This window comes from Puma concolor, chromosome A1, assembly GCF_028749965.1.
Source record: "Puma concolor isolate L17-30 chromosome A1, mPumCon1.1.hap2, whole genome shotgun sequence".
NCBI lineage: Eukaryota > Metazoa > Chordata > Mammalia > Carnivora > Felidae > Puma > Puma concolor.
In genome coordinates, this window is record NC_141667.1 from 32257015 (window position 1) to 32273129 (window position 16115).

The following is a 16115-nucleotide window of genomic DNA, read 5'->3' on the forward strand; positions in this document are numbered from 1 at the left end:
TCTTGATCCTTTCAAGCACACAGCAGGGCTCAACCCTCCAGGGATATCTGTAGGTGGTCATAATATACCTCAGTTTTTGTCTAGATGCCTAAGGCCACCGGAGAGTATACATTGGATATCTTAGAAGGTTTGGGGAACAAGGAATGCTTGAGGGAAACCTGCCACCATTCTCTGATGGGCTTGGGAAGATAACACTTGAGAGATGAGGGACAAGAGAAACAGCAGTGCACAAGGATGAGCAGGTAAGTGAGCGGCTGCCAGGGTTCCAGGGCTCTGTATTTGACCAGTGGATTTTGCATGATAGATAACAGACATCTCTACGAAGGGATGGTTGATAATTGGAGGTCTCCCAATAGTACCTTAATACAACAGAGTACCTTGATTTACAGAAACGCAAATGAGCTACAAATAACATTTTAAGTAAATACATCTCATGATGTTATGTTGAGCAGAGAAAAAAGTCCCAGAGAACCTGTAGTATGACAGTTTTTTGATACGGTGGCAGAAAAACAAACAAAATAAGTAATACCTTTCATATGCGGTCAAACAACAGCAACCACAAGTAAATGAACAAGTTTATACCTACAGGATGAGAGATTATAACTGCAGGTGCGGAAGAAGGGAAAAGAGAGAAGAAAGAAAAGGTAGATGTGTTATGGATAATATTCTAGCTTCAGGTTAGCCAGTAAGTTTGCAGGTAATCAATACATTAAAATGAGACCCAGGCATAGACCTATGACAGCTTCACAAACCAGGAAGTAGGGTTAATCTAGTTCGTGTACTTGAGGTCTAAAAAAATGCCGAAGTGACATTTATAGCATATCTGTGTTTATGCTATATCTGTGTTTATGGAGGCTCACATCCATTACAGAGAATAAATTTCAAAATAAAGTGTCTTGACTCCTCACTTCCTACCCTATTTTCTGCCTGTTTTCTCTAGAAAAGTAACATGTATTATTATTTTTTTCCCCCACAGAATTTTGAAAAGGGAAACAGAGAACTGAGAGTTAAGTCACATCGTTTGTGAGACTAAGGTGGTCTGAAAGGTGTCAGTGAAAGCGGATTCTTACCCCAGTTTTCTCATCGATTATTTTTATCCCAGAAAGGGAAATGTTGACCCAGATCCTTTGTTTGTGCTGTCCCTGAGACCGACCAGCTGCCGCCATTCCCTGATGAGAGTGGGAAAACAAGAAAAATCTAGTTAAAACTACCCTATGATGCTTTGGATACTAAATCATTTAAAAGATAGTTTTATTTTCAGCCTGGTTTGCCATCTATGAAAGGATTAGGCACCTTTCAGAATAGATGCAGAATGAAATAGAAGACACTGAGCCAGGACATCGTGAGTTAGCTGCGTGAACTGGGATAAGTCCTTCTAATTCTCTCGGCTTCAGAATAGTCATGGGTAAACACAAGACTGAATTAGACCTTCAAAGATGATCCTTCTAGGTCTTGTCTTACTTAACAATTATTATTTATTAGGTTCACATAGTGACAGTACTAGAATTTAAAAATTAAAAAAACCAAAAGGCTAATACTGAAGAGCCATAGTTTCCAAATAGAGACCTGAATTTTATTTATTTTTAGAATATTTAAAAATTTTTTAAATCTTTATTTATTTTTGAGAGAGAGAGAGGCAGAGTGTGAGCAGGGGAGGGGCAGCGAGAGAGGGAGACACAGAATCTGAAGCAGGCTCCGGGCTCTGAGCTGTCAGCACAGAGCCCGATGTGGAGCTCAAACTCACAAACTGCGAGATCATGACCTCAGCCGAAGTCTGACGCTTAAGTGACTGAGCCACCCAGGTGCCCCTGGAGACCTGAATTTTATCCGAATACTTCCAGGACCTAAAACTTGATTTGCCCAAAGGAAAAGGCATCTAGAGTCCCGCAATACTTGATTAAGCCAGGTCTTTAGAACAGCAGACAAAATATGTGAACAAAGTCATGTTTCCTCATAAAATGAGGTACCACGGGATCAATTATGTGATTAGAAATGTTTTTCTTTCAAATAATTGACATATAGGTAAACACAAAATTCTGATATAATTCCCTCTGTTGGATATTTGCGTAAGATGGAGACAAAGCATGCTTTCCCCTTTTACCTTTAGTTTCATCATAGAATCTTGGCTCATTTTATCCCCTCTTGCATCGGGCACATCATCAATGCCAATCAGCTTGGCCTTATATTTTACACCATCACCTTTGAATCTGGCCAAAAGGTACTCATCTGTCTTTTCAGAGCCTGAGGAGGGTGGGGGGGGGGGAAGGATAAAATTTATCTAGGATAAAATTTATAAATGTCTTTAAATATCATCCCCAGGGTATGACCAAATATGTTCCAGAATTTCCAAATCTGAGTAGTACAAATACTGGTCATATTACAGTTGATCAACTATGCAATGTTCTATCTTTATTCTTACTTCCTTTGAGTAAAAGCACATTCTGTGATACTGTATATGGTGTTGGGGTGGAGAAAAAATAAACTCTTAAAGGTACAAAATGGACTGAATTATGGGAAATTTATGGAAATATATGGGGTGGGATTTGGGGATATCCATCATAATTAAAAAAAATATCTTTAAAAGGAAGTAAGGAGGATAATGCCTTTTTTTTAAATAAAGAAAAATAAGCCATTTCTCTACTTGTTACCATTTTGAACTGTCAATAAAGCAGAAGAAAATTGTGAGTAAATTCCTTTGAAAATTATTAAGATTATTATCTCATCTTTATAACTTCTTTTGCTTTTCTTGAAAAGACTGTTCAGTCTCATTCCCATAGCTAACGTATACTAGCAAAAGGCAAACAAACCAGGGCACATTCTCAAACTACGAATGATTAAGGATTCTGGCACTTTCTGGTGGTACTTCAGGTCAAGAGAACAAGGTCTAATACAATAAAGATCTTGGTTTTTGAAAAACAGCTACTTCAGTAAAGCAAAATGCTGAACAGGTTCCTGAAAGATAATCAAAGAATAAATGATAGTTGTGTTTATCAACCAAACAAGCTGCTATGAACGTTCCCCAGCAAGATCCAAGTTGGAGCAATCACCCCATCCAGACACAGGTCTTATTCTAAGTGGAGCAAACTAATCTCTGCCAAAGTCCAACCTTCCTGCTGAGGAGAACCTGACATGAGGCGGAGGTTGAAGTGAGGCAAGGGCCAGCTCTTGGTTCATTTACCCCGAGCCTCACATTTCTTCAGAGGTAGCCAACCCACGCTCCCCTCAGCGGCCTCAAGAGGATTGCTCCATACCTTTCTTTTTTTCCTTCTTCGACGGTGCTTTTGGTGCAGCCTGTTGGTCAGGCTGACCATTAGTTGTGCTCGTTTCTACTTCGTTAGACATGGCAAGAAGGCAGACAGCCAACTCCAGCACCAGCAGAAGGCTAGTGACACCAGGCGATCCCCGCAGTCTCAAACGAACATAACCTGCTACAGATACCTGTAGGCAGAGTTTAGAGGCATAATGAGATCGTAAGACAGCAAATCCAGACTTTGTGCTAAAGGGCTTATAACCAGTGATTTAGGAGTGTATTTCTTCAGACTCATTTTGTTCTTTCTGAATAAACAAACAGACTGAATTCTGAAGAGGAGCGGGTAGGACTGTTTCCTTTGTAGTTTCCAAAATGGAAAGAGGGTGTTTATTAGATTTAAAAAAAAATTTTTTTTTTAATGCTTTTATTTTTTTTTGAGACAGAGAGAGACAGAGCATGAGCAGGGGAGGGGCAGAGAGAGGGGGAGACACAGAATCTAAAGCAGGGTCCAGGCTCTGAACGGGCAGCACAGAGCCCGACGTGGGGCCCGAACTCATGGACCGCGAGATCATGACCTGAGCTGAAGTCAGACGCTTAACCGACTAAGCCACCCAGGCGCCCCCTAGATTTTTTTTTAAAGCAATCTAGTAACATTTAATGATTACCTACCTAAGTAGTTTGCATTGGAATTTTGGCATAAAAATCTAGTATTAAAGGTAGGGATCAAAATGTGTCACACATACAGAAATAGGGTTTCATAGCAAAACAGAAATATTTTGGCATTTCAAATTGGACAGTAATGAATCCTGGTTCTTCAAAAACCCATTTAGTTGCAAAGGCAGTGTCAGGAATAGCGTTATAAACTTTATCTTATTCCCATTGATAAATATAGATTTTTTTATGTGTTAGGATTCTGGAGATGGTTTCCAGGGCTATCTAACCGCTATACTTTAAAAGACAAGCATTTTTGACATTAACACTTAAACGTATCAGGGGATGAATGTATTTATGGGATGTCTATTGTGCAATTCATTGAGCGTAAATACTTTTATGCTACTATTTAGCCTTATTATCCTCAAGGAAGTTGTGGTATGTGCTCTTATAAAACTTCTCTATGTATCATGGTAGGTAAAACAGAAAAACTCAGTCACTGTAAACACACGGAAGTGAACTAATGTTTCTAAAGGTTTTTTCACGTCCCAGGAGTCAAAGTTTCTACACAGCTTCTGAGAGAGCTAGAGAAAGTTTAACCTTCTACATAGACTGAAGACCAGAGGCACAGCCGAGCCATTCATAGTTTTGTAATAGTGTTAAGACCACCCATGGACTGTGATGCCTGGGTGGCTCAGTTGGTTGAGCATCCAACTTCGACTCAGGTCATGATCTCGGGATTTGTGAGTTTTAGCCCCAGAGCCTTCTTCAGATCCTCTGTCCCCCTCCCTCTCTGCCCCTTCCCTGCTTGTACGCTCTTTCTCAAAAACAAATAAAAGAAAAAAAAAATTAAAAAAAAAAGACCATTCACTGACTAGTACATTCCTCCCACCCGAAAAAAGCTTAATTCTGTTGTTAAAGCATCCATTTATTTGAGCTTTTTAAATTCAAGGACCAAGTCCACCCAAAGAAATACATGCTATTTTATAGATAACTAAAGGATAACATTTTTGAGGCTCTATCAGCCTAAATTGTACTTTACTTACTTCATAAATGTCAACATGTTTTCCCCAAGGTCAGTTCATCATCTCTCCCTCCATGAGTCTTTAAATGGTCTTTATAGTCTTAATAGTCTTTAAAAACATATATATACAGAAATCTATGTATGACTAATGTTACCTGAATGATTTAAACTGGAGATTTCATTCTTTTTTTTAATTTTTTTTTTCAACGTTTATTTATTTTTGGGACAGAGAGAGACAGAGCATGAACAGGGGAGGGGCAGAGAGAGAGGGAGACACAGAATCGGAAACAGGCTCCAGGCTCTGAGCCATCAGCCCAGAGCCCGACGCGGGGCTCGAACTCACGGACCGCGAGATCGTGACCTGGCTGAAGCCGGACGCTTAACCGACTGCACCACCCCCCAGGCGCCCCTGAGATTTCATTCTTAATTTTGCTCAAAAGTACCTGACTGGTAAGCAGTCAGGGAGACAATCTCTTTACAGGTTAAAGTCTTACACAGCAGAGGACCCAAAGCCCTGTTTATTCAAGACTTAGTCGGGGGCCATGTATTAGTAGGTTACTCAGAGTAACCCTATGACTATTTTGATAGGAAAAGCCAAGGCACGGGGTTTTTAAACTATACAGCTGCTGGGGCGCCTGGGTGGCTCAGTCGATTGGGCGTCTGACTTCGGCCTATGTCGTGATCCCGCTGGTCCCAAGTTCTAGCCCCAGGTCCGGCTCTGTGCTGACAGCTTGGAGCCTGGAGCCTGTTTCAGATTCTGGGTCTCCTTCTCTCTCTCTCTCTCTGCTCCTCCCCCACTCACTCTCTCTCTCTCTCTCTCTCTCTCTCAAAAATAAATAAAAACATTAAAAAAAAAAAAAACAACTATAGAGCTGCTAAGAGGTAGAAACTGGGTCTAACCCAGGATGTCTGGCCCCAAGTTCTTCTCCTGTTACACTAATGGATCTCCTCTGAGAAGCCTCCTACTAGCTACTGAGATGTGCTGTTACATACATGTAGTGACCCCTAAAAAAGACATTTCCAAATTCTAACCCTCGAACCTTTGAGTTTGTCCTTATTTGGGGAAAAGCTATTTGCAGTTGTAAGTAAAGATCTTGAGTTGGGATCATCCTGGACTTAGGGAGGGCCCTAAACCCCATAACAGATGTCCTTATAAGAGAAAGGCAAAGGGATATTTGAAACAAAGAGACACAACAAAAGAGAAGGTAATGTGAGTACGGAGGTAAAGAGTGGATTGACACATCTACAAAGCAGGAATGCCAAGGATTGCCAATGTCCACCAGAAGCCGGGAGAGAAACACGGAACGCGTTCTCCCTCAGAGCTTCCGGAAGAAGCAAACCCTGCTGACATCTTGATTTGGGGCTTCTGGTCTCAGGACTGTAAGGAAATGGGTTTCCGTGGTTTGAAGCCACCTCATTTTTGGTGTTTTGCTATGGCAGCCCTAGGAAACGAATACACCTCTATTTTGTGTGCCTTGACTGGTTTCAGTGGTTCCCAAGATTTGTCTCCTGGTGACACGATAAATCTCCTAGTCATATACACACTCTTCCAATTCCAGGAAACTGATAGTTATTTCCTTAACTTCAGAGAATTTATTTCAATTCAAGAGGATATTTGCCCATATTTACATCAGGAGGTGAGACTACACTCTGACCTAAGGAGATACAGGGACAGGCCCTTTCCTTTATAAGTTGCTCAGATCTTATCTTAGAAATAAGGACCCTGTAAGTCCTCCAGTCATCATCTCGTGATCCTTTCATGATTAAACATTTCAACTTGATAGTCTCCTACCCTCTTCTTTTTCTTCCCTTTCTCTCAAAGGACTGTTCATCTCAACTCTACTCTCAGAAACTCAACTTCAGCTGCTGATGGGTCTCCTGACCAAATCCAATCACTTTGCTGTTCAGCCTTTGGGGGTATCTGATTGCATATATCATATACCTCTACCTTTTTCTGAGCCTTTTCTCTCCCTACTTTTCGCTCCCATGACAACCTTGGTTCTCCAGTCCATGGCTAGTGTTTGGCTAGTCCATGGCTCCAGTCCATGGCTAGCACCATGGGGTGCTCCACCCCATGGCTATTGGGGTGATCTGGATTTGTTTTTTTTTTTTTTTTTTTAAGTAATGAAGTTCTAAATTTTAGAATAACATTGGAAGCTTTCCTGCTTGGTCTTGTGGTTCCCCTTGCATTTAGGACAAAGACTTAGATGCTTTTGTTTTGTTTGTGAGACTCTTAAATATTCTGCCCCTTCTTATCTTCAATCTCTTTTATTTTCATTTTTGTATAGCAGTCCATATGTCTCATTTCTTTTAGAGTATTATTTGCTTTTGGATCCCTTACCTTTTCAAATATGCCAAACGCCCCTCTCCCCCACATCCAGCCCATCCCAGTTACCTATTTGTCCCTGAAGACAGTAGGTAAGACCTCTTCCTGAAGCCTCCCCACTTTCCCTCCAGTTCAGCTTAAAATAATCTGGGTAAAAGAGTTCGTTGGCCATCTTTGGAGCCCAATATTGTACTTTTCTGTAAGATATTATTTCTGATAATAAAACATTTAGGTTATTAAATTTGGCAAATTTTATTCTAAAGTGAGAATATTTAAATTTTTAATGTTTATTTATTTTGGAGAGAGAGAGAGTGAGCTGGGAAGGGCAGACAGAGGGAGACACAGCCTCTGAAACAAGCTCCAGGCTCTGAGCTGTCAGCACAGAGCCCGACGCGGGGCTTGAACTCACAAGCTCCGAGATCATGACCTGAGCCGAAGTCGGGCGCCCAACCGACTGAGCCACCCAGGCGCCCCTAAAATGAGAATATTTTAAAGGAATTTGAGAAGTGCGACAAAACACTTTGAGGGGCTTGGGAGAGGGAATGGTGGTGTGCAGTTTAGTCACAAAGGTGATTGTGCCACAACCTCACAGCTCAAGAACGGGTCTCAAATCTAGTGTTGGCAGACTGGGCCAAAATGGAAGGGTTCTAAAATTTTTTTTATAATATTTATTTAATTTTGAGAGAGAGAGAGAGAGAGACAAGGGGTGAGCAGGGGAGGGGCAGAGAGAGGGAGACACAGAATCTGAAGCAGGCTCCAGGCTTTGAGCTGTCTGCACAGAGCCTGATGATGGGCTCGAACCCACAAACCGAGATCACGTCCTGAGCCAAAGTCAGATGCTTAACCGACTGAGCCACCCGGATATCCCTGGAAGGGTTCTAAAGTGAATGGTACTACCCTGGTTTTACAGCAAAAACTTCTCTTTTCAGACATTTAAGTACAACTTCTCACAGCATTGGAATTGTTTTAAAGGCAGTTGGTATCTTTTAATTATATCCTTCCACTGTTTAGGAATGAGCAAGGGGCAAGTTAGAAAAACATAATAGGGAGGAAAAAAATTTTTAGCATAAATTCCCTGAAGAAAAGGTATATAATGTTACAATAACAATGCAAACATAGGTCTGCATTGCAGGCCATGCCATTTAAAATGTATCCATGATTGGGGGCGCCTGGGTGGCTCAGTCGGTTAAGCATCTGACTTCCCCTCAGGTCATGATCTCGAGGTTTGTGGGTCTGAACCCCATGTGGGGCTCTGTGCTGACAGCTCCAGGAGCCTGGAGCCTGCTTCGGATTCTGTGTCTCTCTCCCTTTCTGCCCCTCCCCCATTCACACCCTGTCTCTCTCTTTCTCTCAAAAATAAACATAAAAAAATTTTTAAAATGTATCCATGTTTGGGTGCCTGGGTGGCTCCATAGGTTAAACATTGGACTCTTTATACCAGCTCAGGTCATGACTTCGTGGTTTGTGAAATCGAGCCCGTGTCAGCACAGAGTCTTCTCAGGATTCTCTCTGTTCCTCTCTCTCTCTGCCTCTCCGCCACTCACGTGTGCTTGCTCTCTCTCTTTCTCAAAATAAATAAATAGACTTAAAAAAAATTAATAAAATGTATCCATGTTCCCTGAAATGATCAGCGAGTAGACTCTGCCCCAATGCCCCAAGATTCACAGATAAACTCCTTCATGAAGAAATGTGAGAGGTTTTTGAAAATATTTTCATAAAAGCATCTATCCAGTATCACATATACCAGAATGCTAAGCATTTACCTTTCTCCCAAGGTCTAAAGAGCAAACCCCCCATTACAGTCTTTCTCAATGTCCAATCTACCATTCGACAAGCAGTAGATGGAAGAAGTCTTGCTTCTAGACTCAGGTCCCCCTGGAGAGAATAAGCAACTTACACATTTTCAACTCAAATGCATAATAATCCTTCTAACGTTGTTACAGAATTGCCCATCGTTCTCATAAAACCTCCAGCAGGTTTTATAATGAATTGGTTTTGGAAAAGGATTGGGGCTGGAAAGGGGATCTGAGGGCCAAAAGGTGCCCTAGTATTTTCTTTGATTACTAGGGCATTGTTTAAAACAGAATTGTCTAGATTGCATTAATCTGTGTGTTCTGTTTTGAGCTCTAGCAAAGTAAAAGGTTTTCATAAAGGGGAACAAGCAGATACAGGACACGGAGAAAGCCCATAGTCTTCTGATTCATTGGGTTTAGTCCCAGAAAGTCTTCTGACCAAAAAGCACAAAACTAATCAGGAAACACACACAAGGGGTGTTATCATAAAGCAGGGATTAAAAATTAAGGCTCAAAAACATATACAAAAAGCCACATGAACAGCTCTCCATCTAAACCTAGCTGGTTCTCATTCTTAGGGAGGGGCTGCTTCCTTTATTAGGAGCTGGAGGAGAGGAATAAAGATACAGCTGGGAAGAGAGGAGGATCTAAAGCTATTATGTATTCTTCAGTCCTTGTTAAGGCCTAAAATACAACAGAAAGTGGTAAAAGAAACTTTGCTAGCTTCCATTTGAGCAAAGATACATAACTTGGATTCTGGACTTAACACAAACAAACCCCCCTGAGAGAATGCGAGAACTTCCCCTTTCCACGGCACAAGAATCACATGACTAGGAGAGATTTTTGGAGCTTGCAACATCTTTTTCAGTTTCTGAGAAGGCTCTGAGAAATGTATACCAGAAGACTGCCTGAGTCATCTTACGGCAAGTATATCCCTTGCACAAGAAAAAATCTGCTAATTTGTTTAGCCTTTCAAGTGATTCGTGCAAGACGGCAAGTATTTAGAACCCTGGGATGCCCGGTACAGGGATACATTTGTGTAGGGAGGAGTCTGGCTGGTGCCTCCTTATTCTTGTTTACCCTTTCCATCAGCAGGGTTGCATGGGTATCAGCAATGACACTACTTAATGATTCCAGGGTTCGCACAAATATCCTGACACAAGTGTGTCTCCCCCCTCCCCCCCCCCCAGCCTCCCCCCCCTCCCCCACCACCGGGTGACCTTATCCTAATTATATAGGACAGGGAGAAATTTGCTTGGGTCAGTCTCAAAACGCTGGTAAAAGGAGTAATTTAAGGACTTACTTAATGATGGCCCCATTCCACAAATGTTTGAGAATCTGTTTTTAGTGATAAGGAGGATGGGACAAACATTTAACCTACCAAGCACTTGAAACATTTAGCCTGACAGCTCTGTGAAATAAAATGTGTCTATTTTATGGGTAAGTTAATGGACTCATTAAAACAAAATCAATCCCTAATAAGTTGCTAGGCTCAAAATGAACCATGATCTATGTTCCCTTTTCTACTATAGATGCTGGTTGCTCTTATCTTTTTTTTTTTTTTTAAACAAATCATACTGATTTTAATGTGTATTTCATAAGCTGCTTTTAAAGTCACAATCCCACTGACTTTCACATGCCAGTTAATTTTTCAGAAACAGTAACATAAAATAGACACAGGAAAGAGAGTTAAGAAGAGTCAAGAGCAAAAAAAACATAAACATCTTTGCTAGAGTGTCCATCCAGTACTTTGTACTTGTCAGAAAATATGCTCCTGTGTCCTTTGGAACTTTATGCCTGTCTGAGGTACTGAATCAGCACATGTGAAATATTAACCTCTAAGGCAGATCTCAGGGTCCAAGAGGGCAGCAAGCTGCCTTCACCATTATTTTCAAAGTAGCCTTTTGAGAATAAGGTATGTTGCCAGAAACATACAGCGAAGTCAGGCTGTTTCTGATACTTGATGTAAAGCCTTTCTCCTTTAACTGCTTGGATTCCTATGCTTTCAGGAAGGCTTACACTGCTCTGCAAAGGCCCAGTATAATAGACGCTAAGGTTTTTGCAGCTTGTGTAATTGGGGAAATGAGAGTATGTTGATGCACAGTGAAAAGGAGTCCTTAGATTTTCTTGTAAGTGCTGACACTGCTGTAGAGGCCTCAGTAACCAAACACGAGGAAGTATACACGAGGTATGCATTTACCGAGACCATTTTTTCATTGCTTTTAACCGTTGGGAAGGACGCTGTAGGACTTAAGAATACTAAACGAGAAGCTTTTCCCTCTCTTTGGAACCAAGTCAGGCCAAGAGTTCCCCATACAGTTAATTTTGGGCGGAGGTGTGATGGCATAGCTGCTTTCAGCTTGGGGGTTTTATATACACTTTCACCATTTCTAGCTCTGTGGCTTGAGGCAACTTATCTAATAATACTCACTTAGGTATGAGGGGAATATTGTTTGCAGAGTTGTTACAAGAAATCAGTAAGAACTTACGTAGAAACCTCAGTGCCTACCGTATAAAAAGCACACTCAGCAAATGGTAGCCATGCTTAAATCAAAGCTACATCTTACATACTATGTCCTGCAGAGTCTTCGGTTGTATCCAGCATTGCTTTTCCACAGCAAGTGTTTAAACAATTTTGGAACAACTAGGATCGACAAGTAAACAGCCGGCAAGGACACCCATAGAGGGATGCAGTACTTTCACCAGCAAGGCTTAGGTGAAAAGGTGAGAGAGTTTGTCAGTGGGAGGGCCACCCCCGTTCAACTCTGGCTTTTGAATCTACTCCATATCACCAGAGGTGCTGAGTCAAATCCAAGCCTACATCATTACCATTAGTAGTTTAGAAGGTCTACCTCACATCACCTGGGGACCGTTTACTGGGGACCTCTTAAAAAGACGTCCATGCTGTTCCCGGATTGATTAAATCCAAATCTCTGGGGAAGGAGACACAGGCACCCATATATTTTAAAGGTTTCCAGATAATTCTAATGTACTGACAAGCTTGAGGTCCCATCATCTACTTCCATGATCCTATGTCTCCTTAAAGAAATACCAGGTGGTTAGCCTTTCAGCTGGAAGAAACCTAGGGAATAATTTGGTCATACCCTTTCATTATTAAAAATTAAGGAACTGAGGTCAAGAAAGAATGTATAACTTGTCTATTGTTAAGCAGCTGGTTGGGGTAGAGCTGGTACCAGGAGAAATCTAGATCCTAGTATGAGGCTCTACTGTCCTATTCCTAGACATTATACGTGTCAGGTTTTTTTTTTTTTTTTTTTTTAACTGTTTTTGAAGACTTTGCAAAGCCCATTACATACAGATTGAACCAAGAGTACATTCCACTTAGATATATCAAGCAAAGAACAGGAAGACAGCTTAGCAGAATAGTTTGAACATAAGTTTTCACATACATTTTCTGAACCAAAACCAAAAAAGGATTCTATGTGATCTAACCATATATTATCACTGGATTCTTTTTTTTTTTTTTTTTTTTTTTTTTTTACCTAGGTAGCTGGAGTCCTAATTGGTCAAACTGGCTTATTAATGTTGATTTGGCTGCTTAGAAGAAAGTATTTGGCTAGGTTTGAGATGCAACTCACAGATCAAAGGATTCAGATTTATTTCAGTACATTGTCTACTATTCAGTGTGTGGCCTTTTCATGTTTTTCTTTTTTTTAAGCATGATAGGAAGTTTGACTTCTTAAGTTGGCAACTTTCAAGACTTTTGACTCATTATAACCTCTCCTAAGTTTTGTACCCACCACACCCTTTTTTGTTTTTAAAGTAAGTTTTTATTAGGAATATCTTCTACTAGAGCCTAAAAAATAGTCATTATAATAGTGTTTAGGAGAGTTTAAGCTTAAGACACAGCTTAATGCTATCCAGATGAGGGCCCATTCTCTAGACTGGGCAATGCAAACAGTTCACTAGGAATGTCTGAAATTGTTCACAGGCTGAAGTATTAAGTTTATGCTCAACTTTACAATCATATTACTCAGTTATTTCAGCATAATGGCTATTCAGTTTGAATGCTTAACGCTCTAGAGTTAGAAAAAGAAGAAAATGTAAATTCATAATCAAGATACTCTTGCCTTTGGAAAAGCTGGGCATAAGTTAGTATGTTTGCATGAACAAAGACACGCACCGAGCACTGAGTCTAGAACTTCTCTTTACATTTGTTCAGACTCTAAGAAAGAATCTGGTGTTGAATATCCTTGCGGCCTTTTGACCATGTGGAATTCTTGTGCCCTTGGACAAATGAAGCTTGGAGATGGATTAATTGACATTAGAGTGCATACCCATCTCAACTTTAACATCCCAGCTGATCATTCCACACTAGTTCTTGAACATGACCTCCTCTAGCTTAGACCGAACAGAGAAGAGAAACGGGAATCCGATTTTATCCTTTAATTCACTTCTACAAAGGGACGAAGTGACATTGAAACTTTGGAGGTTTGAAGATCATATTTCTGTAATTAGTTTACCTTGGTGGCATTGGATCATTTAGGGTATGCTCTGCCATGGTACCCCTGACACCAGGGACTATCTGGATGTGGCTCAACCAGCCATGGTACGTGTGCTCTGTATATCTCGGGTGAGCTGGGCAGTGCAATGCAGCAGACGCACCTTGACATGGAAAAGAGAATGGGGGCTTTCTAGTCTAGTGAACAGTGTACTTCAACCCAGATTTATCAGAGCTCTGCATATGGAGGTTACTAGGACCTGATCCCCCTTTTTGTTTTCTTATCTTCTATTGTTCCATTTGTATTTATACCTCAAGAGCCATGTGGGGAAGAGAGACTGGCAAGGTGATGACTGCATCCTTGAGTCAGTTTATAATACTAAGTACCGTCATGGACTGCTTTACTAGCTGCTGCTCTATTAGAAAGATAGCAAGTCACTATGGAATAAGCTATGAGTGATTCCCAATAATTCTGAGGAAAGGCTATTAGGAATTCATTGTTTTGGGAGAGAGAACAATATGGCTCTTTGTGGGGTGGGAGGGCCATACACCTGTGCTTTAGGCTTGAAGGTAACTGGCAGTCTGGTGGGTAAATTTGTATGGCAAGCCAAGACATTTCTGGGAAATGGCCAACGGACTGAAGTAGTCAACACGGGGCGGATGTGTATGTGTGGGGAGGGTAAGGGGTAGGAATTAAGGGATAATTCTTTATGGCCGAGGAGTGGGTATTCAGTAAGAGGTCTACACTAAAGACCTGGGCTGAAATGTACGGGTTCCCATCTAACCCAGTCAAGAAGATACTTTCGTACTTTGGGCAGCCTCACTGGTACAGTGGCTGGTGGGAATGCAGAAAGAGCTGTGTGGGACGTGATGGGATTCTCGTGAGCACTCCCCCCACCCACTCGTGCTGAGACACTACTGCAGGGCCAGCGATGGCAGCACCTGCTTCAGTCACCACGCGCTTCCCTTAGTGGAGAAAACCCAGCATATTTTAGTGGTGGCACAGGAGCCTGCACCAAGGCGCTGTCGTAAGGTAGGGGGCGCCATGCTGCAGTGACAGTGACAGTGACGGAAAGGGGCCTTTGCACAGCTTGCCTTTTCTAGTTAAGAAGTGATGGTAACCAGAAAGTATGCCAAAAAAAAGCATGTGGAAGGAATAAGGTTTTTAAAAGCTGAAGTGTTGATAGATGACTGGAATGGGCGAATAGAGTAAGTCAGTTTTAAAATTTGAATTTAGGAGAATTCTACTGTGTACTATTAAATAGTAAAGTAGGATACAGTATTTCATTCTGTTTTCCTCTCATCCTAAATCCAAGGTAAGAGAGTGTTCTAAAGAATGAGCAATTTACGTGAACAATTTTAGGGTTTTCAATTAAAAAAAAAAATAGCACTACTAACATGGAAGCCTCTAGATTTTCTACTGCAGGGCCTTTGGGCTGGTGATTTGAGGAGAAGCATTATGGAACTGGTACAAAAGCACAGCAAACCTATGGATTTTACTTTGAACTTGGCATTTAAATGTGTAACGGATATTATGCTTGACCCTTGCAGGAAAAGGTAGTCAAAAAGCTAATGAATCAGGGCGAGGGAAAAGGACTGTCATTGCACCATTTGATTCCTAAGCCAATACACTGACACTATTCATACTTTCTCCAACAGTCTCTCCTCAGATATATAGACTCACCCAAACTGACCAGCAAATATTTCACTCTTTTCATGCCTATTCTTCCCAGGCTAGGGTAGCTCCCCAAACGAACTCCTCTTTCTAGCTCCACACTCGTTTTAAACTAAATCATATAAAAGAATCTTAGTTTGCGTCTTTGAACACACAATATCAAGTAGTGCTTTCTTGTTCCCATATGAAATAATCCTGAATTAAGTCAAAGTTGGTGTGCAATATATCTAGCATGTGGACTTTAGGCCACAATAGTGTATTCATTTGGGCCCTTCCCCATGATACGTGTACATATAAATCTTAATTGTGACACACAGTCCACTTTCTACTCCAGGCCATTGCAATAGTCATCTTGAAAGTCTACGTGGCTGTTAGAAGAGTTAAAGAAAGCATGTTATTTAGAGCCATCTGCATTTTCAACACAAGTACGAACGAAAAGCCACATACACTAGTAGAATTATTTTATGCTGTACGACAGCAGAGCACTTTAAAAGCAAGCAGGTAATCTTAAACTTTTCCTCTTCCAAAAACCAGTGCAAGAAACATTGCCTGATATTTGGTTTCTTCTTTAATAGCCTGGCTGAATTATATTAAATCCCAATGTGGTTTTCCTTTCCAGGCAGAGGCCCACATTTATATAATCCTCAAAGCCATTGCTTGAGTGTTTCTGTACCTTTCTGCAACTCATGTTTCAGAGACAAGCTGTGTTTTGAAGAGTTTAAAAGAGAGAGACTCCAGCTGCCTTATAACATCAGCACAGAAGAGTAAAACTGCCGTGTGTGTAGGAATTGAATATGGACAGGCAGAACTTCTTTTTCTGTGTCTACACAGAGACCAAAACCATGACAAAAAGTCCTTCTAGTTATGTAGACACAACACAAGATCAGTTTAAGTTATCTTAACATAATATGTTATCTCTGGGTTCTAGGTGGTC

The 16115-nt window shown here is 41.1% G+C and overlaps 1 protein-coding gene across 3 annotated transcripts in view; it reads right to left on the reverse strand.

The window, feature by feature from the left end:
* The window catches only part of DAB2 (DAB adaptor protein 2), a 70611-nt gene that overhangs the window by 19177 nt on the left and 35319 nt on the right, over positions 1–16115 (reverse strand). For all 3 annotated transcript variants that reach the window (XM_086677659.1, XM_086677666.1, XM_086677652.1), the window contains exons 2-4: positions 3252–3438; positions 2102–2241; positions 1071–1169 (exon numbers count right to left, since the gene is read on the reverse strand). In XM_086677659.1, the coding sequence (XP_086533785.1) occupies positions 1071–1169; positions 2102–2241; positions 3252–3342 (330 nt within the window). In that variant the 5' untranslated portion in view covers positions 3343–3438. The remainder of the gene's footprint in view (positions 1–1070; positions 1170–2101; positions 2242–3251; positions 3439–16115) is intronic.